This window comes from Ammospiza caudacuta, chromosome 23, assembly GCF_027887145.1.
Source record: "Ammospiza caudacuta isolate bAmmCau1 chromosome 23, bAmmCau1.pri, whole genome shotgun sequence".
In the NCBI taxonomy this organism is placed as follows: domain Eukaryota; kingdom Metazoa; phylum Chordata; class Aves; order Passeriformes; family Passerellidae; genus Ammospiza; species Ammospiza caudacuta.
In genome coordinates this window covers 2981155-3002950 of record NC_080615.1, presented here as the reverse complement: position 1 = coordinate 3002950, position 21796 = coordinate 2981155, and the positions used below count along the sequence as shown (strand labels likewise).

At 49.9% G+C, this 21796-nt stretch overlaps 1 protein-coding gene across 3 annotated transcripts in view; it reads right to left on the bottom strand.

Annotated features, from left to right (window-relative positions):
* Window positions 1-21796, bottom strand: part of KIRREL3 (kirre like nephrin family adhesion molecule 3) — a 412450-nt gene that overhangs the window by 132257 nt on the left and 258397 nt on the right. For 2 of the 3 annotated variants that reach the window (XM_058819091.1, XM_058819092.1), the window contains exon 2: window positions 9838-9915. The exons of the other annotated variant lie outside the window; for it this stretch is intronic. In XM_058819091.1, coding sequence (XP_058675074.1) covers window positions 9838-9915 — 78 coding nt within the window. The remainder of the gene's footprint in view (window positions 1-9837; window positions 9916-21796) is intronic. 3 annotated transcript variants of the gene reach the window in all.

The following is a 21796-nucleotide window of genomic DNA, read 5'->3' as shown; positions in this document are numbered from 1 at the left end:
TTATCTCTGCCAGCTTCCAGGTGCAGTTCACAGGACAAGCTTTTACCAACAACTTGCCATATTCCTCAGGTGCACAACCCATTTCAGTGCCAGAAAGGAACTAAATGGGCGTGGCAAGGGCAATGGAATTCAAGGGGCTGAAATAATCTATATCCCACCCTAGATATTGATCCATGTGTATAAACAGTGGAATCCCAGAATGGTTTGGTTAAAGTCCATCCTGTTCCACCCCCTGCCATGGGGCAGGGACACCTTCCAGTATCCCAGGCTGCTCCAAGTCCTGTCCAACCTGGCCTGGAACACTTCCAGGGATAGGGCAGCCACAGCTGCTCTGGGCAGCCTGTGCCAGGGCCTCAGCACCCTCACAGGGAAGAATTTTCTCCCAATATCCCATCTCACCCTGTCCTCCTTCAGCTTTAGGCCATTTCCTCTTGTCCCACCACTACCTGCTCTTGTGAAGAGCATCTCCAGCCTAAGACTCCTGAAATGTCTTTAGTGGGCTCTCCAAAGGCACTCCTGCAAGGGAGCAGTGCATAGACACCACAGGATCCAGGTTCTGCTGTACACACCTGCAGGCTGAACTGCAACAGAAGCAGCTCCTGAAATGTCTGATGCTGCTACTCAGGGAGTGAGGAAGGATCGTATTCATTTATTTAAGACCATGCAGCAATAGCTTTCCACAGGGGACTGCTGCTCAAATCAATAGATAAAATGATACCCTTCAACCATTAACTGCTACAACAACACTGTTACCGTAAAGCTCCCGAGCTTTGATCAGATTTATGACCAGCAGAGTTGTTCAGCCGTTCCACAGCTGCTGTATGACTGGAACATCAGGGATGGAGCTCTGCTCCCCCTCTCCAGAGGAGCAGAGAGCAGCAGGGAGCTGGGGAGAACAAGCAGCAGGTAACACAGGAATGCATTCCCTTGGCAGCATCCTTGGGAATGAGCGTGCTGCACCAGCCAGGACTCAGCTCACGGCCACAGAGATCCTGCCTTACCCAGTTCTCCAGCTCACCCAACCCAGGCACGGTTTCCCCCTGACACCAGACACTGATTTTCCTCAGGTTTCACTTACATCCCTGCCTTGTTCATCTCCCAGACACACAAAACATCACGGAAATATCAATGAGACCTCTGAGATAACAACGCATCCTTAACAACTCCTTAAGAACAGCTCTATCCACTCTCCTCTTCCTTCCCAACGCCTTTGTCAGATAAAGAACAAAAGGCTCAGTGCAGCTCACCCAGAGCTGCCGGCCCTAATCAATGCATCAATTGCTGAGTGACAATGCTGGGTGAGGGAGCACCCCCATCACAGAGTGGGTGGCACCTTCACTGGGAGTGACAGCAGTGTGAGGAATGCAAAGTTCCCACTGCATCTCGTGCTTGGAGGTCAGCTGATAACAGAGCCACCATCCCTGGAGATCAGCTGATAACCGAGCCTCCATCCCTGGAGATCAGTGTGGTGTTTGTGAGGTCCCCAGGACGGGGGAAGAGATGAGAATTTGACTCCATGTTCTCAGAAGGCTGATTTATTATTCTATTATATTCTATTATATTATGCTATACTAAACCTATACTATAGAAAGAGAAAGGATACATCAGAAGGCTTAACAAGAATGAATAATAAAAACCCGTGACTGACTCAGAGTCCCACACAGCTGGCTGTGATTGGCCATTAAGAAAAAACAATTCACATGTTTGGATAAACAATCTCCAGACCACATTCCACAGCAGCAAACACAGGAGAAGCTGAGGCTTCTCATCTTCCCAGGAGAAGAAATCCTGGCAAAGGGATTTGTCAGAAAATATGACAGTGATTGATCAGCTGATAACGGAGCCACCACTGCTGCACCCCTTTGTGCCAGGGTTCCGCAGCTTGCAGCAAAGCCTGGCAGAAATCCCATTTCCAGGGGGCAGACCATGCAAAACCCAGAAGGCAAAGCTGTGGGAAGATGCTGTGGTGTGGTTGGAGCTGTTTCTGGGCTTTGCTGTATTGGCTGAGCAGAGCCAACACTGCTTGAACTAAACCAAGTGGCAGGTTATAGGTCTGCTCCCAAAGGAGAGACCCTTCCCACTGTCAGGTCAGAGAACCAAGAGCAGTTTGACCTTCTACAGCAGCACTGAGGTTGCTGGCATCTGGTAGAGGAGAAAGGTCACGTTTTACAGGGATAACAGGACTAGCTCCTATTTATCCTTGAGGCTCAGGAAGATTCATGCTCAGCCTGTGCTGCTGCAGATGTAAAAGTCACTTGCAAGATCCAGATTAAGTGTTCCCATAAATCCAAGTAATTCTGAGGCAGCAACTGCCTTGCTGGGCTGTTAATGGGTGGCACAAATATGCCACTGTGCCTCAGTGCCACGCTCTAATCAGAGGTTTTCCTGGCAGGAAGGGTTCACTGAACCAGTTTGAACTATGGCAGGAGCAGAAGAGGCGGTCAAGCAGGGTGACATTTGCAGCAGAGGCACAACCAGCCTTTCTGAACAAGCCATCTTCCCCAAAAGAGCAGGGACTCCATCCCAGAGCCCAGCTGGTTTCTCTCCAGGCAGTAACACGGGGCCTGACAGAGACAGGAGCTGCAAATCAGACCATTGTGGAAAGGATGCTCAGGATCTGGGAGGAAAAAATATTGTGAGTTCTCTGTTCTCCACTGGAGAGATGGAAGGGTATGGTGGGATGGATGATGAGGGGTGGGACATCAGAGAGACATGGAGCTGCTGAGGTGAGTCCAGAGAGGCCATGGAGCTGCTCCAGGGCTGGAGCCCCTCTGCTCTGGAGCCAGGCTGGGAGAGCTGGGGGTGCTCACCTGGAGAGGAGAAGCTCCAGGGAGAGCTCAGAGCCCCTGCCAGGGCCTGAAGGGGCTCCAGGAGAGCTGCAGAGGGACTGGGGACAAGGGATGGAGGGACAGGACACAGGGAATGGCTCCCACTGCCAGAGGGAAGGGATGGATGGGATATTGGGAATTGGGAATTGTTCCCTGTGAAGGGTGGGCAGGCCCTGGCAGTGCCCAAGGCCAGGCTGGACAGGGCTGGGAGCAGCCTCGGACAGTGGAAGGTGTCCCTGCCCATTGGGGGTGGAATAAGATGAGCATTAGGTCTCTTACAAGATAAACCATTCTATGACTCTGTGATTCTGTGGCTGAACTGGGCACACATCTGCCCACAGCCCTACAAGCAGCAGTGCATCTATGCCCTGTGCCCACCACATTATCCAGGATTTCGATATTTGTGACATGCTTTAAAGCTTTAACCTACTTTGGTGTTTAGATCCATCTCCTTCCCTCTTTGTCCTCCTTGGTGTTTCCCCACCTCAGCTGCTGCCCAGCTCCCCAGGGACCCCAGCTCTGCCCTGCTGCAGAGGGAGCTGCAGAAGGAGCTGCAGCCCTCGCTCCTGCAGGAGCTGCAGATTGCCTCAGAGAAGCTATTAAGAAGCAGTCAAATAGAGCAACCTTTCATTGACAAGGCACTCGGCCCTTTAAACGATTCCAAATAGTGTTTTCTTTTTATTGCTTTCTGCAGTTTAACAGCCCTGATTTCAAGTTACTTTGGCTTATGATAAACTCCAGATCTATAACACCTCTATTCTCTCCCTCTTTGGTCTCTCTTGCCCGCTTCTTCTTTATGTTTTTATTAAAAAAGATCCAGGAAAACAGATAGCAGATTAAAAGGGAAACAAATTGAAATGGGTCAAATGTATCTTGCTTAGATGACAGCCACCCCATTAGATACTTTTAAACAGGACAAATAATCCTTTTGGAAGCATAAGTGGGCTTTTACATTTATTCTAAATTACAAACCAAATGATTGCAGCCTCAAATGGAAGCACTGGCTAATTGCACTAATATCTCACTAATTCCAGCACCAAGGAATGGGGGAAAAAACGAACAATTTTCACCATTTTACCAATTATTCAATTTAGGCCAAGGTACATTATGCAAACCCTGGGCTGAGCTTCCTCTCCATTTTGTGATCTATGACAAGGACTGGAATTCCAGTTATTAATAATGGAGGAGCTATAATTATTCTAAGGATGGGTATGAGATAATTACAAGCCATAAAACCAGCTTTCATATGCAGACACAATTCTCTCCCCATTTCTGGCAGCACCAAAACCTTGCTGCAGACTGGAGACACCCTGTAGCTCAGGACAAACCCCCCCCACAGAGCTGCTCACAGGTCATGATGTGAAGCCAGAGCTGGGAACACGAGCAGGAACATGAGGAGCTGCCCAGCTCTGCAGGCAGGCAGGGGCTGGTCAGAACCAATCTTTCAGAGGCTGGAATTGGGTGATCCTGAAGGTTTCTTCCATCCCAAACACTGTATGACTCCATGGTTCTGTGATCCTAGAAGCTGCAGTCTGTGAGGGCTGCAGGGATGCAGGAATCACCCCAAACAGAGCAGGCTGGTGGCTCTCCTTGCATTTAGGCCACCACTGTCCCTGTCTCTCTGGGCCAACTCACCCCTGTCCCATGTCTGAGGTTTGTGGATGAATTCCATCTTTCCTCCTTCCCCCAAGAACTAGCTGTTGGAGCAAGGCCAGAGGAGGCCATGGACTTGACAAGAGGATGGGAGCACCTTCCTGGAGAAGATTGGGTTGTGTGGAGACCTCACAGCACCTGCCAGTGTCTGAAGGAGCCACAGGGAAGCTGGAGAGGGGCTCAGCCAGGAACTGTAGTGACAGGACAAGGGGGAATGAGTACAAATGGAAATTCAGACCAGATATCAGGAAGAAATCGTTCACTGTGAGGGTAGAGAGATACTGGCACAGGTTGTCCAGGGAGGTGTGGATGCCCCATCCCCAGAAGTGTCCAAGGCCAGGTTGGACAAGTCCTTGAGCACCCAAGTCTAGTGGGAAGTCTCCCTGAACATGGCAGGGGAAAGTTGGGACCAGATGATTTCAACCCTTAACATTTTGGATTCTATGAACAAAAGAACAGAGCTTTCCATTAGTGCCTTCAAATAAGATCCCAGACCTTCAGAACAGAAGAGTCAAGGTGATTGCAGCTCAGACTGCAAAATTTTCAAAGCCTCACTCCTTACCCTCCCAAAACTGAAGACTGTTTTATGCTGCCCAACAGCCCCAGGTGGCTTTTAAAGAAAAGTTGTATCCCCAGGATCCGGGCAGCCCTTTCCTGAGCTGATTTCTGCAGCCCTGACCAGCAGAGGTGACCTGCCAAGCTGTCCCTCTGGCACAGGAGGCAGAGCTCTCTGCAGCACAGGCTGCTGGCTCTGCTGTGCTTTGTGTGGTGAATGGAGACACCTTGAATGCACAATCCACCAACGGAGAGCGGCTGCTGCCAGAGATAACTGCGGCACAGCCTCCTCCTGGCACAGCAGACAGGGTTTGCATCCCTCTGAAGAGCAGGGTTTGTCCTTCCCTCAGCACAGATCATTAACCACTCACTGCTCCAGGAGGAAGAGCTTGCACCAAATCCTTCTGTCCCTTTCCCTGCTCCGTGCTGGGCACGGGGATGGAGCCCACCCCTCATACTCCAGGAGCTGTGTCCATGCCATGGAGATGCCACCTGTGAGGACATGAGAGCCAGCAAAGTGACTGGAAGGGGAGGTCAGAGGAGGGCAGGAGCTGCCCTGCCCTGCTGCCCTGCGTGGGGGGACATTGTTGTAGGAACTTCCAGCAGCTGGTGGCTGGTGGGAACAGGTGGTGGAGGTAAAGGCTGACACCTCTCAGTGCTTAATCGTTCCCGTTAGTAGCTTTATGAATGGCAGCCAAAAAGTGCCATAATTGCTGTAGTGACGCTTGCTAATGACTCGAGTTGGATCTGGCAAGTAGTCAAAGCCAGGAGACAAGAAGTAAAATTGCAGGAGCTAGCATCTGAATTCCTGCCTTGGACCATTGCAGAGGAGAGCAGAGCAAGCCCGGCTTGGGACCTGCAGGTATGGACAGGGAGCATGATGGGTGAGCAGAGAGAGATATTCCAGCACACCTCTGCCTGCTCCTGGGGAGAGAACTGCATGAGAAAGGAGAAGTGGGAACAGAAGAACAAGCCCAAATTTTCAGAGTAGCTCAAAATCCTTTTTCTTGGGAGACAATGGTGACCAACATCCTAGAAAACATCTCCCTACTCCAAAATCACCTGGAATCAGGGTGGCACAAGCCCTGGGAGAAGCAGGGTAAGTCAGCATCACCTCCAGCCCCAGCAGCACCTCCCTTTCCCTGCAGGTGCCTCGGGACGTCCAGGCCACCCATGGTGGCTTCCACTGCTCCACCCTCGTGGTCATGGGAGAGCTGTTCCCAAGGAGCAATTCAGCCCCTCCTGAGCTAACAGCACGCTCCTCCTGATTATGTATCTGTTTCTGAATGTTAACAAACAGTTGGCAGCAGCTGATTGAGTGGGTTATTAGCAGAATGAAGACAGATGGTGGAGGATTAACTCCAGAGCGTCTTTATTGCGTGGCCGTCATTGCAGACAGCTCTCCCTCTCCCTCTCCCTCTGTCTGCAACTGTCACCAGCTCCATTCCACCCCACAGCTCCCAGTGCACACCAGAGCGTGGGCCCAGCACGAGATGAGCCCGTCATCAATCACATGAGCACAGAGCAGCCACGCTGGAGCTGTGCCTTGCTGCTCCCCAGCCAAATTCCACCCCCAAATCCAGACTTTTCCTGCTGAGGGCTTTACAAAGCGAGAAGTGGTCGCACCTGATACAGCACAGCAGGGCAAGGACAGTGCCCAAACTGCGTTTGCTGTGCCCATCACGTGGGGCCTGACAGCTGGGAGAGGCTCCAGCATTGCACCTGGGCCTGTCTGATCACTGCACAGAGAGTGAGATGAGGAGCTCATGGAGCTGATGGAGCTGACGTGGGCAGAGGCACATCCATGTGTAGGGGGATAGAATATAAGTAAATAAAGGTAGTATAGAAGTAATCTTACCCCCTAAAGAGTTGCAGCTGGGTTAATTATTAAAGATTAGGAGCACGCCTGATGTTAACAGGCCACAGCTGTAGCTGATGATAAGCGTGTTATAAAAGAGTGGATTGGTTGGGTGAGGGGAACTGGAGTCAGTTGGCTGCTATGAGGACAAGGAAGAGTCAGTGCCTAGAGGAGCTGCCTACATGAAACATCAAGGAGGTACAAAACTCTGGCAATATGGAACCCTTGCAGTGTAATGACAATAGAACTCTTGTAGTATAATAACGACAAATGGTGACCCTGACATGGTTCAGGATTTGGGGAAAAGGACTAGAACTTTTCACTATAATGACAACATCCATGGACACTGATCTTGGCTCCTCATCCTGGGGCCAGCTCAGCTGGAAGAGCCACCTCTACAGCCAGCTGTGCTAATGGACATCATCCCTTGCCAGCTGCTCAGCAAAGAGCACAGTGCCACCAAAGGCCCTTGCTGGGCACCTCTAACCCAGATCTATTTCATCCCACTGGGAGAGGCTGCCCAACTGATCTGTGAGCATCCAGACTGGATCTTCTCTGTGAGGACAGCCAAAACCACTACGTTCACAGAATCACAGAATATCCTGAGTTGGAGGGACCCACAGGATCATCCAGTCCCACTCCTGTCCCTGCCCAGACCCCCCAACAGTCCCACCCTGTCCATCCCTGGCAGTGCTGTCCAAAGCCTCCTGGAGGTCTGGCAGCCTCGGGGCTGTGCCCATTCCCTGGGCAGTGCCAGCACCCTCTGGGGACAGAACCTGTTCCTGAAATCCAACCTAAGAAATTATTTCCCATCAGAAAAAGATTCTTCCACACTGTCAAGGTTTCTAACTCCTCTTGTGCTTATCTCCCTCCAAGCCATTGTAGATGTCTTCAGTAAATGACAGGAAGGTTCTAATGATCCCTGCAATTTCCTCTGGGATGGAGAGCCCATGCCTCATATTATCCCACTGCCCCACTGCCTTCCTGTGCTTTCAGTTCCCTCAGCTCCCTTGTAATTATTAATAGAGCTGCTCTTCAGCCTCTTTTTAAAGGGAGAAAAAGCTCTCACTTGGCACAAATACAAAGGGGGAGCTGCTCTCTCTCCTCACTCTGGTAAGAGAGCTGTCCCAAAGAGTCTGGCTCAGGCACCTTGGGCAGGAAATTCCTGTGAATGACCAGACACTGACCCCACCCCAGCTCACACACCATACAGCGTGGATCTGTACTGCAATACACCAAAACCCTGGGAAGCTAGATGTCTGCAATTGTCATCTGTAACTGCTTCTAATGAAAACACAAGTCCTAGGTGGTCTTTGTAGCCATGGAAATCCCCCTGACTTTTGTTTTTTGGCAGATTGTGCCTTTAAACATAATGGCCCTGCAGCCTGCAGGGGCCAGAAACTGGCTGCATGTCAGGCAGGAACACTTTGTTCCCTTTCCCTCACAAAAGCTTTACTTTTGGCCTTTCATGTTTCTTTGTTCTCTCTACACAAAGCCACGCTCAGCCTGAAAAGGGGGCTCACTTTGGCTGACGCAGGCTCTGAATCCATCAGGGGACAGAGCAATCCCAAAGGACTGGCAGCATGCCCAGGGTCCTGCCGGCTCTCCAACACCCTGAGAGCATCCCCAGGGTCTGGGCACAGCCACAGACAGCCTATGCAAGAGCCTGGAGGGACAGAAAGGTACCAAGACGGAGGCTGCACCTTCTCACAACGCTCCTGTCCCACGGGGCAGCCCCTTCCCATTAAAAACATCCTCTAATCAATGTTTAAAGAGCGTGTGGTAATTAACAAGCATGAGGTGAAGCCTTGTGAAGTACTTTCCCCATGTTATCAGCTCAGTATCAGGGCTCCCGGGAACGTGAAGGAACCTTTGATCTTCTAACTGATATTTGAACCATAAACTTGCCTCTATGAGAGTTTTACTTCATGGAAATAAACTCACCTTTTACTCTTATGGAAAAAGGCTTCCTGCAGGAGCAGACACCCCCATGGCTAACTGCTGGATAAACTCCATCCCATGCAGGGAAAAAGAATCATGCAATAGTTTGGTTTAGAAGGGACCTTCAGGGTCACCCAACACAAGCAGTGAGCAGGGACACCTTCCTCCAGACCAGGCCACTCAGAGCCCCATCCAGCCTGACCTTGGATGTTTCCAGAAAAGGAAGCCCAGCAGGGCAAGAGATCACACCCTTTGTCCGAATTATTTCCAATCAGAATCCCTTAAAAGGGTTAAATCCATGCTTGGGTCAAGTTTCCAATTCCCAGAGTGACCTCACGGAAGCCAAACTCCCTGTGGCACATCCTGGAGACCCTCCCATCTCACAGGGCTCTGGGCTTCCTTCTCTCATCCAACATTAATCAGAGGGGGCTGCACCAGGGCTGGCTCCAGGAAAAAAAAGCTACCAGAAGCAAGGATGGCAGTTCCTCTGAACATAAATAGTTTTTGTTTAGTTATTATGCTTCATAATTATTTATGATATTTCTATGGATTAATCAATGCTCATAAAGTACTTGGGGAATGACTGGAATATAAAATAGGGAGATTTTAGCAGAAGTTTGAAGAGCAATGTAATGGTGACTCTGTGATGTTCAGAGGCACCGGAATCTGGGATTCTGGAGGTGGCATGGGACCACTGCCACCCAACTAGAACAAGAAGAGTAGATGCAGCAATTGCTGCAAGAGCTTCCTGTGGGACAAATCCTTTCTGTAGGAAAAGACAGTGGGTTTTGGATGTATGGAACTACAAAGCTCCTGCTCTTCTCTTGCAGCTTCACACAGGGGGCTCCCCATGTGCCCTCTAAGATGTTCCAGAGATCAAAGGGGAAGCAGAATTTTCTCCTGGGTGGGAACAAGAACCCAGCACGCCCTCAGAGGTGAAGCCCCTCACAATGAGATTGCTAAAGAGGAAGAAGAAGAAGAGAAGGTGAGGAAACTGCTCACCTTCAGTCATCCTGCGGTACTTCTCCTTGTACATGAACCCCAGTACTAGGCAGCATCCTCTTCCTGGGAGCCCCAGTTCTGCAAGAGAAGAGAGCGTGGGGTTAGACTGGGCTGGGGACAGGAGCAAGCACCTGGGGCTGCTGCAGGGAGCAAGTCCTGCTGGAGACACCCTACAGGAGAAGCGCCAGGAAGGTGGGCACCTAACTGAAGTCTTTGGTCAGCCTCACAGAGCTGAGCTTGGCTGGGCCCCAAGACTGTATCTAAAGACAGGAGGGTCAGCATCCCCTCCCGTGCCTGTCCTTAAGCTCTCCTCTATTCCAAGTGAGGCAATGAGCTGCATCTTCTTCCACAACAGCATGTTGCAGCAACATGCTCTCTCATCCCTTTCTCCCTTAGTGGGCAGCAAAGTGAAACGTGAAATGGGCCTCAGTAGGGAAGAGAATTCTGGCCTGAGGAATCTTGCTCTTTAGAAGCAAGCAAGTGACCCTGTGAGCAGGAGAGAGCCAGAGTCTGAGGAGGCACAGGCCTTTGATGCCTTCATTTGTTAATGGGGCTTTTTGACTCTTGGTAACAAACAGAGAGATCTGAGCGTGGGTTTTTCCAGAAGTAGGCTGCGAGCACAGGCGCTCTCCCTGTGCGCATCTCAGAGAGGCAGAGAGCTCTCGTTCTTCAAACAAATCCTCCTGTGTCACAGTGCAGAAAATTAAGGTACCATGTCCCCAACGCTGCCTGCGGACCTGCAGAGCTCCTCAGGGGCTTCTGTGCTCTGCAGAGCCCTGCTGATCAAAGCCCCTTTGATGTTTACTTAATGTGGCTGTGGACTGTGCAGAGTCCCCTCTGTGGAGTTGTGCCGCTCGCTCGCCTGCAGGAGGGGAAGGCAGCGGGACTGGAGCCTGGAGAGCAGAGCAGGACCTGCCTGGCAAGCTCGGATTTCAGTGCCACGAGGCAAATTTGGGGATGAATCAATCTGGATCGTGTCCAGAGGAAGAGGGAGGTGTGATGTGATATGATGTGATGTGATGAGGGAAGATCCACAGACCAATGCGGTGGTGTTCGCTGGGGTCCCAGGATGAGGGAAAAGATGAGAATGTTGACCCCATGGTTCAGAAGGCTGATTTATTATTTTATCATACATATTATATTAAAAGAAAATTATATATTCAAACTATACTAAAAGGGATTTTTCAGAAAATATCAAGGTGGCGGGACCGGGCCTGGAGAGTGAAGCAGGACCTGCCTGGCAAGCTTGGCTTTCAGTGCCACGAGGCAAATTTGGGGCTGAATCGCAGATCTGGATCGTGTCCAGAGGAAGAGGGAAGTGTGATGTGATGAGATGAGGGAAGATCCCCCAACCCATGTGGTGGTGTTCGCAGGGGTCTTAGGACGAGGGAAGAGATGAGAATGTTGACCCCATGTTTCAGAAGGCTGATTTATTATTTTATAATATATATTATTTTAGAAGAAAATGATATATTAAAACTGTACTAGAAGAATAGAAGAAAGGATTTCATCAGAAGGCTAGCTAAGAATAGAAAGGAATGATAACAAAAGCTCCTGACTCTCAGAGAGTCTGAGCCAGCTGACTGTGATTGGCCATTAATTAGAAACAACCAACATGGACCAATTAAAGATGCACTTATTGCATTCCACAGCAGCAGATAATTATTGTTTTTCTTTTCCTCTGAGGCTTCTCAGCTTCTCAGGAGAAAAATCATGGCAAAGGGATTTTTCAGAAAATATCATGGTGACAGACCCAGACATAGGGAATCCCTCCCTAGCAGTGCTCGCTGCCGCAGTATCCCAGCAGAGTGGTGACATCCTCCTCTTGTGCACAGTATGAGGCAGAATTTGAGCCTAAACCTAGGAAAAACCAGACTTCTTTTGATGCCACACAGAAGCCCAGTTAAAGCACTTTCTCTAGCATTATACAGGGGTCCACCTTGTAGGAGGCTTCTGGTCCTAAGGCATCTAACCAAAACAAATCACACATGTCAATCCACTGAGGCTGATGCTCAGACAAAGGCAAGTCTCTTGAAATAATCAGAGTAAGCCGAAATTTAATTCGCCTTGTCCTGGAGGGAATGCCCCAGAGAGAAACAGGCATCTCCAGAATGTGACTCCACCTTTCACAGTGTCTTTGAGGGTGCTTGTAACTCCCTCATTAGCCATAAAAGCGGGTGACTAACTCAGGTGAAGATGTCTAAAGATCAGGGCAGATGACTCAACCACCAGAACTCTCAGTGGTTTCTTGAATTAGCAGGAAGGAGTAATGAGCAGCTATTGTCCAGGTCTGATGGTGAAAGCCAGTTCTCCTGGTCTCTGGGACAGAGATAAGGTGCTCCACCATGGTCTGCACCAAGTGCTCCACCACAAACACACCCAGAAAGGTGTCGGCCTGCAGGTGTTGGATGCCTCTGACTGCAGGGACAGCCAGCTCAGCTGCCTCCCTCAGTCCTGGCTGATAAGGAGGGTCGATAAGACCTTGCTGCCCTTGGGGGAGGTTCCATGAGGATCCTGTGAGGACTCACACTCTGTGTGCTGGGCAGAGCCTGCCTGAGCCCCCAGGGCCCACAGCACAGAGCCAGCACAGCAGGTGAGAGCCTTCATGTCTTTATTGATAGGAAAACAAAACCACATCGATTGCTATTGAGCCTCCAACGAGCACCAAGGTATCAAAGTAATTAAAACAACACAATTAGATTAGCGTCAGACAAGGCAGCAGAGCCCTCAGTGCAGCTGAGTGAGCCAGCTCTGCTTGCTCAGATGTGCACACGGGGCCTGTGAGTGGATGCTGGGTGGGTTTTCCTGGACGCAGACCTGGGCTGAGTGGGCCTGCCACCCCTGCACACACCATGAGCACAAACATCACCAAGATCATGGAATGGTTTGGGTGGGAATTGGCCTTAAGGACCCTGCCATGGCAGGGACACCTTCCACGGTCCCAGGGCTGCTCCCAGCCCTGTCCAGCCTGGCCTTGGGCACTGCCAGGGATCCAGGGGCAGCCACAGCTGCTCTGGGCACCCTGTGCCAGGGCCTGCCCACCCTCACAGGGAACAATTCCCAATTCCCAATATCCCATCCAGCCCTGCCCTCTGGCACTGGGAGCCATTCCCTGTGTCCTGTCCCTCCATCCCTTGTCCCCAGTCCCTCTGCAGCTCTCCTGGAGCCCCTTCAGGCCCGGGCAGGGGCTCTGAGCTCTCCCTGGAGCCTTCTCCTCTCCAGGTGAGCACCCCCAGCCCTCCCAGCCTGGCTCCAGAGCAGAGGGGCTCCAGCCCTGGAGCAGCTCCATGGCCTCTCTGGACTCACCTCAGCAGCTCCATGTCTCTCTGATGCCCCACCCCTCATCATCCATCCCACAATCCCCCTCCATTTCTCCAGTGGAGAACAGAGGAACTCAGAATATTTTTTCCTCCCAGAGCCTGAGCATCCTTTCTCCAACAGTCTGATTTGCAGCTCCAGTCTCTGTCAGGCCACGTGTTACTGCCTGGAGAGAAACCAGCTGGGCTCTGGGATGGAGTCCCCTTCAGGCCCTGCCAGGGGCTCTGAGTTCTCCTCAGAGCATTTTCCTCTCTGGCTCTCCCAGCCTGGCTCCAGAGCAGAGGGGCTCAGCCCTGGAGCAGCTCCATGGCCTCTCTGGCCTCACCCCAGCAGCTCCAGCTCCTGATGATGATGATGGTGGCCCCAGAGCAGCCCAGGCCAGGGCAGTGCTGGTGGCAGCAGGAGCTGCAGCATCCCAGGACAATCCCACCACTCAGGTGTCCAGCTCTCACCTGCCCCTTGCAGTGAGCAGAAAGCTCCCAAAAAGGGGGCTGTGGGCAGGGGCTCTGCCCCAGGCAGTGGCTGTGCTGCCCCACAGGTCCCAGGTCCCTCAGAGAGGGAGAAAGGCTCAGGCTGGGCTGGATTCCAGTGAAATGTGGGTTCCTGCCTCTTTGCAGCCTGGCTCAGCAGGCTGCTGTGGGTGCCTGGCTCCCGTCTGCCTCCCCAAGGGGTGCTATAATTAACACTTATAAACCACTTTGATATCCCATGATGAAAGGAGCTGTACAAAAGCACTGCATTATAATAATTCATACCATAAATTTGTGAGAACATGCAAAAATCTTTATAGCTAAAGGCACCTTTAAATACTTGAGAGTGCCTTTAAAAGGTAAAATACTTCAAGATGATTCTGCTGCCTAAGGATGTCCCACCATTTTGGCTTTTAGTGGCTACCTAAAGCTAAAAGAGTTAAGCAGATATGCAGCATTTTAAATGTCTTGGCTTTAGGGGTGTTGCTGAGACACACCAAAACCAGAATGTTTTAACCCTTGTGTGTTCCCATCTCCCCCAAATCAATCCCATCCATTTCCTTGTGATGATAATTGAATTTCTCAGCATGGCAAAAGTAGTTAGAGCTGAAGTTGATCATCTCACACACTGTGATGAAGTGGGATCTGAGGTATCCTGGTTGCAAAACACCCAGCAGAACCATGGTTTTGACCCTCTCAGAAGAATCTGCATTAATTCACCCCCAAACTGGCAGAAGAGCCACTCACTGGACAAAGCAGGAGCAACTTCAAGCCACAAATTGCCAGTGACAATGAAGCAAAAGCCAATTAAAAGAGACAGACCTTCGGAGACTTTGAGAAAGGGATCAAGGGATCCTCACCCTGGGAAACAGAGGGGAAAGATACTTAGGAAGAAAGATCTCTTAGTGCTGGCCACTACTACAGATTACTTCTGCTTTTTCCTCAGTTCTTTCATTGTATGGCATTTCTTTTCTCAATTTCAAGGCAATTCCTTCCCTCACCACTCAGGAAGGGAAGGAAATATCAGATCACCGGTGCACTAAAGGCTAAAGCTGCAAAGCTGTAATAAGGGTTTATTAACATAATCATAATATGTACTATTGTGTAGCTGTATCCCACCAGGAATGATAATAAACATTTAATAGCCCAATAATACCTGTTTAATAATTTTTCAGCTCACCCTGTCTAATTGCAAGTTTATTAAAGAACGATAAACTTTATAATCGTTGTAAAGGCATAATTGCAATTCCATTGCTTATTTAATATTGAGCTAATGATATTACAACTAAGTTATATTTTCCCATACATATTAAATATCAATTAGCTGGTTTAAACTATTGATTTGTATTTAATTAACTATGCTATTATATACCAATTAAACTCTTATAAGAGAAGCAGAAACAGCTGGTCTCTAAAATTAAATTTTTAAAACTTTGTATTAACATAAATATCACGTTTCCATTTTGTCATGTTTTCCTTCTACAGCGATGGCAATTTGCTACCTGTAAATATTTTTTCTAATTGCGTGTTATATCCATGAGTTGAACTCTACTTTCTGGGATGGGGAATGGGCAACCTCCATGGTAGATATCCTACAGTCAGTGACACCAGAATGTGGAAACTGGGCAAGGCAGAGGGCTGGAAAAGCCATATCTCACCTGGAGATCCCAGAAGCAAAGAATTCAGCTGGGAACTCTTCAAAGAGCATGAAATTCTCCAAGGAAAGAAGCTTGACGTGTTCCTAAGCTGGCCAGCAAGGAGAAGATCCTACCTGACCAAATCTAAGAGATTTTGATGGAGAATCCTCTTCCTCCCACTCAGGAGTTTCCTGTCCTGGTGGATGCAGTTCCCTGCGGTACATGGGTGCCTTGGTAAAGAAGCAATATGGACAGAAAATCCTGATCTCCCAGGGTTTTCCATGCTCTTGGCTTCGCTGTGTCCGAGGATGCTGCATCCCAAAAGTTTGAAGAAATAGGTGAAGGAGCATTTTCTTTGTTTTTCATCATTTTGATTTACTCTGAACCATCCCAAATGTCCCTGTAACCTCTTTTTCAGAGGACCCTGCCCTGGGCAGCCATGGATCACCTTTCCTCCAAGTTCTCTGCCATCAGTGCTGGGTTCAAGCTTCCCCCCTTGATGTTATTTTCATCCATGAGCATTCCTGAGCCATCCAAACTCCTGCTGCCATTTGGCAGAGAGCAAACAGATCCTTTGGCACAGAATTCCTATATTACACTGTTAAGTCTGCAGAGCAATCCAAGATCTTCAGAGATGAAAAAAGCCATACAAATTCATGTTATTATTAAATCTGTGCCTGGTTAATTTATAAAAATGTATTAAAAAAACTAAGAGGCTTCCCAGATGAGAAAATGGGCACATTACTGTTTGAAATATGAATGAAGCAGAGATCAGTGTTAAATGCTGGACTGGTATTGTATTTTATTCTACAGTGATCTGCAAAAAAGTTGCATTTATAAACCCATTTATTGTATTATGTACTCGCAAACCACCTTGTCATCCATTTATTGCACAAATAAAATCTTAAAAGCAGAGGATTAGTTGAGTGTGTCCCTGTGGGACCACAATCTGACTTTAAAGAATCCATCAATGAAAGAAAACAGATGGAGCAGAGATGTTTGCCAGCTCATTGCTCCGAGATGGAAAACACAACTGGCTCTTCTCCCACAGCCCACAGACCTGGAAAGAGAGAAGGACATCCACAGGGCTTGTGGGAAACTGTCCCCATTCAGGAGCCAGTTCTGGATGAAGAATTTATCATTCCAATCTCCTCTCCTATTGCTGTACAGGGTGAGGACCTTGGAGAGGAAAGCTCAACTTTGCACAGTGAGAGAAAGCTCCCCAAAACTGAAGCCCTGTGTAGAACCTCTTGATAGGTCTAAGAACCTCTTGGTAGGTCTGTAAGAACTTCTAGGTAGAGCTGTAAGACCTAAATTTTTCTTAAACACCACTGGAGAGGCACATACCTACATTTGGGAACAGCAACAGCACAAACCAGTCCCAGGGCTGTTGTCCCTACTGGGAATTTGAAGAATGAAGGTCTGGAGGATCCTTAAAACTTCTCTCAAACATTTCTTTTGGGTTAAAAACCATAATGGAAAAAGACAGGAAAGCTTGGATGTGCTGATTTTCGCTATGCTTCTTTCAACCCAGTGGAAAACCAGAGTCTCCATAACCCAGGAGGGCATTTTTTGGGACAAACAACTTTGGACAGGTACATGCCTTGAATATTGGAATTCAGCTTTCCAGGTGCCTTGAAAGGCAGCAGCACTGGAAGCTTCAAGAGGAAGAGCAGAGAAACACCCAGGAGGCAGCTCTCCCCAGGAACAAGCTCTGCCCTGGTACCAGACAATTAAAAGTTGTTCTTAGCAGGAAACACAACTGGCAGGAGGGGAAAGAAAGAAGAGGGATTTGTGCTGCTGAGCAAAGGGAATGATATCCCTGTGTTCCCTGGCTAATGAAGGGAAAAGAGGCACCTCCAAGTTGTAACTCAGCACTGGAGTGTTTTGAAGAGGCTTTTTTCTCTAGTGGCAACACAGAGCCTTTGGTCCCTAAAGTTCAGAACTGAATCTGTCTGTATTCCCCACTCTCCTCCCCAGCCCTTCATGGCTGATGCACTTTTTCTGAACCTCTCACAAACATGTCCAATTTGGGGAGCATCTGACAAGTGAAGAAAAATCTTCACAAATCTCAAATCCAGTCATTCTTTGGATTTATTTATTTTTTTCTTTTCCTGAAGTTAAGAAATCTGATGGAGCTGCAGTAGGAAAACCAATTCACCCCAGAGTAAGGTGGCTGTTGGTACTTGAACCTTCCCACACAAACAGCTTCCACAGCTTTGTGTGCACAGGCATGTCTCTACACTGGTCAAATTGTCCAGAATGCTTTGTTAAGGCCTTGGGGCAGCAACTCCCACAGCTTAACTACACCTCATGTGCAGGAAAAAGTATTTTTGCTGTATTTCCTACTATAAAAGTTGTAACTTCTACACACAGGGTTTTACTTGAAAGAAAACCAAATAAAAGGTTATATAGAAACAATCTGTTTTTTTCACTACTGAATATCAAACCCAGTCCTGTTTGCTCTGCTGAGAGCTGGGTCACGTACCCCACACAGTCAGAGAATCATGGCAAAAAAAACCACAGCCAGGCATTGGAGAGGGCTGGTGGGGCTGCCCATGATCCCAAATTCAGGTACCCTACACAGTCAGAGAATCATGGCAAAAAACACAGCCAGGCATTGGAAAAGGCTGGTGGGGCTGTCCACGATCCCAAATTCAATCAGCAGTCCCATGGGAATTTGGGGTGCACCTGCTCCCTCCTTACCCCCCTTCTGAAGGCTCCACTCTCGTGGGGTTGGTGTTTCCTTCCACAATCTCCCGGGATGCAGGGGTAGCTCCAGCATTTCCCCCCAGTTCACACAAGTTTTGGAGGATTTCTCAAGAGCTGCTCTGGCTCAGCCTGGCTCAGCCCCTCTGGTGCTCCTGGCCTGGCTGCAGCCCTGGAGCTCAGATCCTCCTTGAGAGGTTCCTGAGTTGTTCAACCAATTCCCCTGCTGGTGGCTCTGACCTGCACTCCAAGGGGATGAACCTGCTCCACTCCAGCCCCTTGTACCTGCTGCTCCAGCCAGTTCTTCAAATGCTCTGTTCCAGTGCAGTGAGCTGCTCAGGAAGGGCTGGGATAAGCCTTCCAGGGAAATTAAAGCAACAGGCAAGCACCTGGCCATGCATTCCCCAGTGTCTCCTAGGGTTTGCCCAGGTCAGCCCCTGAAACCAGCACACATCACCATCCATGCTGTCCCACCAGGAAGAGATCTGAACCAACAGGATCTGCTGATTCTGGGGAGGTGGCAGGTCAGCCAGGGACAAAACAGGACAACCAGGGACAGGGCAGGACAGCAGGGACAGGGCAGGACAACCAGAGACAGAGCAGGACAACCAGAGACAGAGCAGGGCAGGGACAGGGCAGGACAGCCAGGGACAGTGCAGGACAACCAGGGACAGAGCAGGGCAGGGACAGGGCAGGATAACCAGGGACACAGCAGGTCAGCCAGGGACAGGGCAGGACAAACAGGGACAGGGCAGGACAACTAGGGACAAAGCAGGGCAGCCAGGGACAGAACAGGATAACCAGGGACGCAGCAGGACAAACAGGGACAGGGCAGGACAGCCAGAGATACAGCAGGACAGCCAGGGACAGAGCAGGACACCCAGGGGTTGGGCACATCTGTCTTGGCCTCACCGCAGTGGCTGCTCTGACCAGCCTGCACAGATCCATGTGCTCATGCAGCTCCTCCATGGCCAGGGCAGGAGAGGGGAGCAGGCAGTGTCCCTCACCCTGTCTGGCTGCTCCACCTCCTCCAGGAACTCCTCTGCTCCAGCCAGGGGCTGGGGTGGCCCTGGGCTGTCACTTCCTCCCCAATGCTCTGTTGGCAGCTCAGCCCTGCACTGGCAGGGACTTGGGGACCTGGCACATACATTCCTCCACCCGCCTTCTTTCACGCCACCAAACCCCACAGCTGCACATTCAGCTCCAGACAGCAGAAAAGTGACCCCACCCTCCATGTATGAAACCCATCCCAGCTTTCTGCAGCAGCCCTTCCACTGAAAAAAGCTCTCCAGAGAAATAAAATGCTTTAATGGGGCCATGGCCCAGAGACTGAAAAAGCCCCAGTGTGTGCAGCACAAGGGGTCTGTGTGAACTGGGGGGGCTGCAGGAGAAGGGGAGTTTGGGAGATGGATTGAGCTGGTCTAAAGCTGTGTTGAGCCCTCCTGCTCCATCTCCAGTGATTGGATCAGGACGTGCTCCTGCAAACTGGGAGGGCTTTCAACAGCAGGGATTGTGAGACTGAGATGGTCTAAAACCAGCTCAGAACAAAACTGACAGGGAGAAAGACACAAAATCCACACATTTTGATTCCTTAAGAGTGCAGTGTTTTCTCTGAAGGCCTGATTTCACTGGGGCTTCTCCTTTCATTGAAAGCCCCAGCACCATTCTTTGCTCCTGCTGAAGGACCCCTGTGTGTCCCACCCCAACCCAAGCAGCATCAGCCACAGCCACAGCACATTATCCTGGGGCCTGGTGGGAACATCTCATGGTGGAATAAATAACATTGTTTGTCACTCAGAGAGCCACATTTACATGCAGGTCCAGAGCTCCTCACATCAACAGGAGTGTCCCTGCCTCACTCCCCACCCAGAGCACCTTGTAAAAACAAACAAACAAACAAACAAACAAAACCCAACCAAACAAAACCCAACCAAACAAAACCCAACCAAACAAACAAACCAACAAACTCCCTAAGGTGAATATCCAACACAATAAAACAAGCTCAACTGGGAGGAGAACATGGCAATGGAAACACTTTGCAATAAACCCTGGAAGTCCCCACGCTGCTCTGACAGATTGTGGATAAGCTGGAGAGAAAAATAATAAAAATAAACCCACAGAACTGTAAAGGTCACATCTACAGCCGTGCTCTGGATCAACAATGGCTCCTCACACCTCCCACCTTGGATGTGTTTCTGCCTAAGCCATCCTTCTTACAAGTCTGGAAGATGGACAGCAGCACTGGGAAGCACAAACCACTTCTGCCCTTGGAGACGTGCTGGGATCACAGCTTTCCTCTGCCTGACCTCAGCCACTGCCTGTGAGCCCATGTGCCCCAGATTCTCCTGCTCCTGATCCAGAAACCCCCATTGCCAGCTGCTCCAAAGGCTGCACGTGCTGCCCACCCCAAGAAGAACCCAGCTGGTCCAAGCTGGAGGAGCTGTGCCCATCCCTTCCTTCTGAGGCAGGGAAAGATCTGCAGCACCATCCTGCTCTCTGTGAACACACACACAGCCCAAGCAGGGATCCCTGCTGTCCTCCGATTACTGGGAAATCACACTCCAGCCTCACAAGCTCCATTACTCCTGTGTTTTGTATAATTAAATTCTATTTGCTGGTTACCTCACAGCACGGCTGCAATTCTTCTGCATCTGAGGCGTTTTAAAAATATTTCTGATCTTCAGCTTCTATTTCATTTTTCCTCTCCTTGGCAACTCTCAGCCATCTCTTTTAGCTGCCTTCCTCCCTGTGAGGTGGGAAGGGGCAGGAGACCTGCTGTGACCAGTTCTTGCTGTTCTGTCTCCTCTCCAAGATGAAAGGGATCAGTGATGTGAATGTGTAAATTAGGGCACAGGTTAATCCCCATTTCCTCCTCAGATATCCAAACTTGAATTACTTCCCAGGAATTTGAATGGGAGCTGAGGTTCCTAAACAGCTTGGGGAACCTTGTGGTGGTGTCACCAAACCATCACAGATGAGTAAACTGGCCAAGGAAGAAGCAATTCCAGGTTCATCCCACTTGGAGGTGCATTTGCTGCAGTCCCTGCTGTGGTGCTAAATAGAAGGGGCAGCATGAAAACAGGCCCCAACTCTCCACCAAGGAACAAGGCACCAATTACAGAGAGAAAGCCATAAGATTTAAGGGATTATCTCATCACCACACTCCCTTTCTGCTTTGATTGAGGTATTGAGGTTCAAGGCACTGGCAGGGAAAGCTTTGGCCACGCTCAGCAGGAGGAGAAAGGAAAGTGAGTGGGCAAATCTCAGGCTGTGGGAGGCTGATTGCTGCCCTGCCCAGACCCTGCTCCTTCCACGTCCAAAGAACAAATGCAGCCCCCAGGCCATGCAGACACCCACAGCAGCACCCTCAGGCTGGGCTGCTTCAGCTCACCCTGCCCTGGCACTGCTCACCCTGCCCAGCTCCAGAGAGGACACCAGAGACACTGAGCATCCACAGCAGCTTCAGGCTGCAGCATTCAGCCTAAATCTTCTGTGATATTTGTGTCTTATGACCATCCCTCCCCCTTTTCGAGCATTTTCAGTTTCCTAATTGACCTGAAAACTCGCAATTTCTGCACTTGGTCCCTTTAACTGGATCTCCATGCAAATGCTTTGCCAGCCATGCTCAGCTGCCTCAGCTGAAATCATTGAAATCACATCACACTAAACCCTGCTTCCACTTCTGCAGGTGCAATTAGCACAGGTCAGGGGCAGGAAGGTAAACCAGGGAAGATGGGTACAAGGGAGGGAAGATGGGTGTGAGGGAGGGACCAAAGCAGGCACAAAGCAGGGATCTCCCACCCAGCAGCAGGGATCTCCCACATG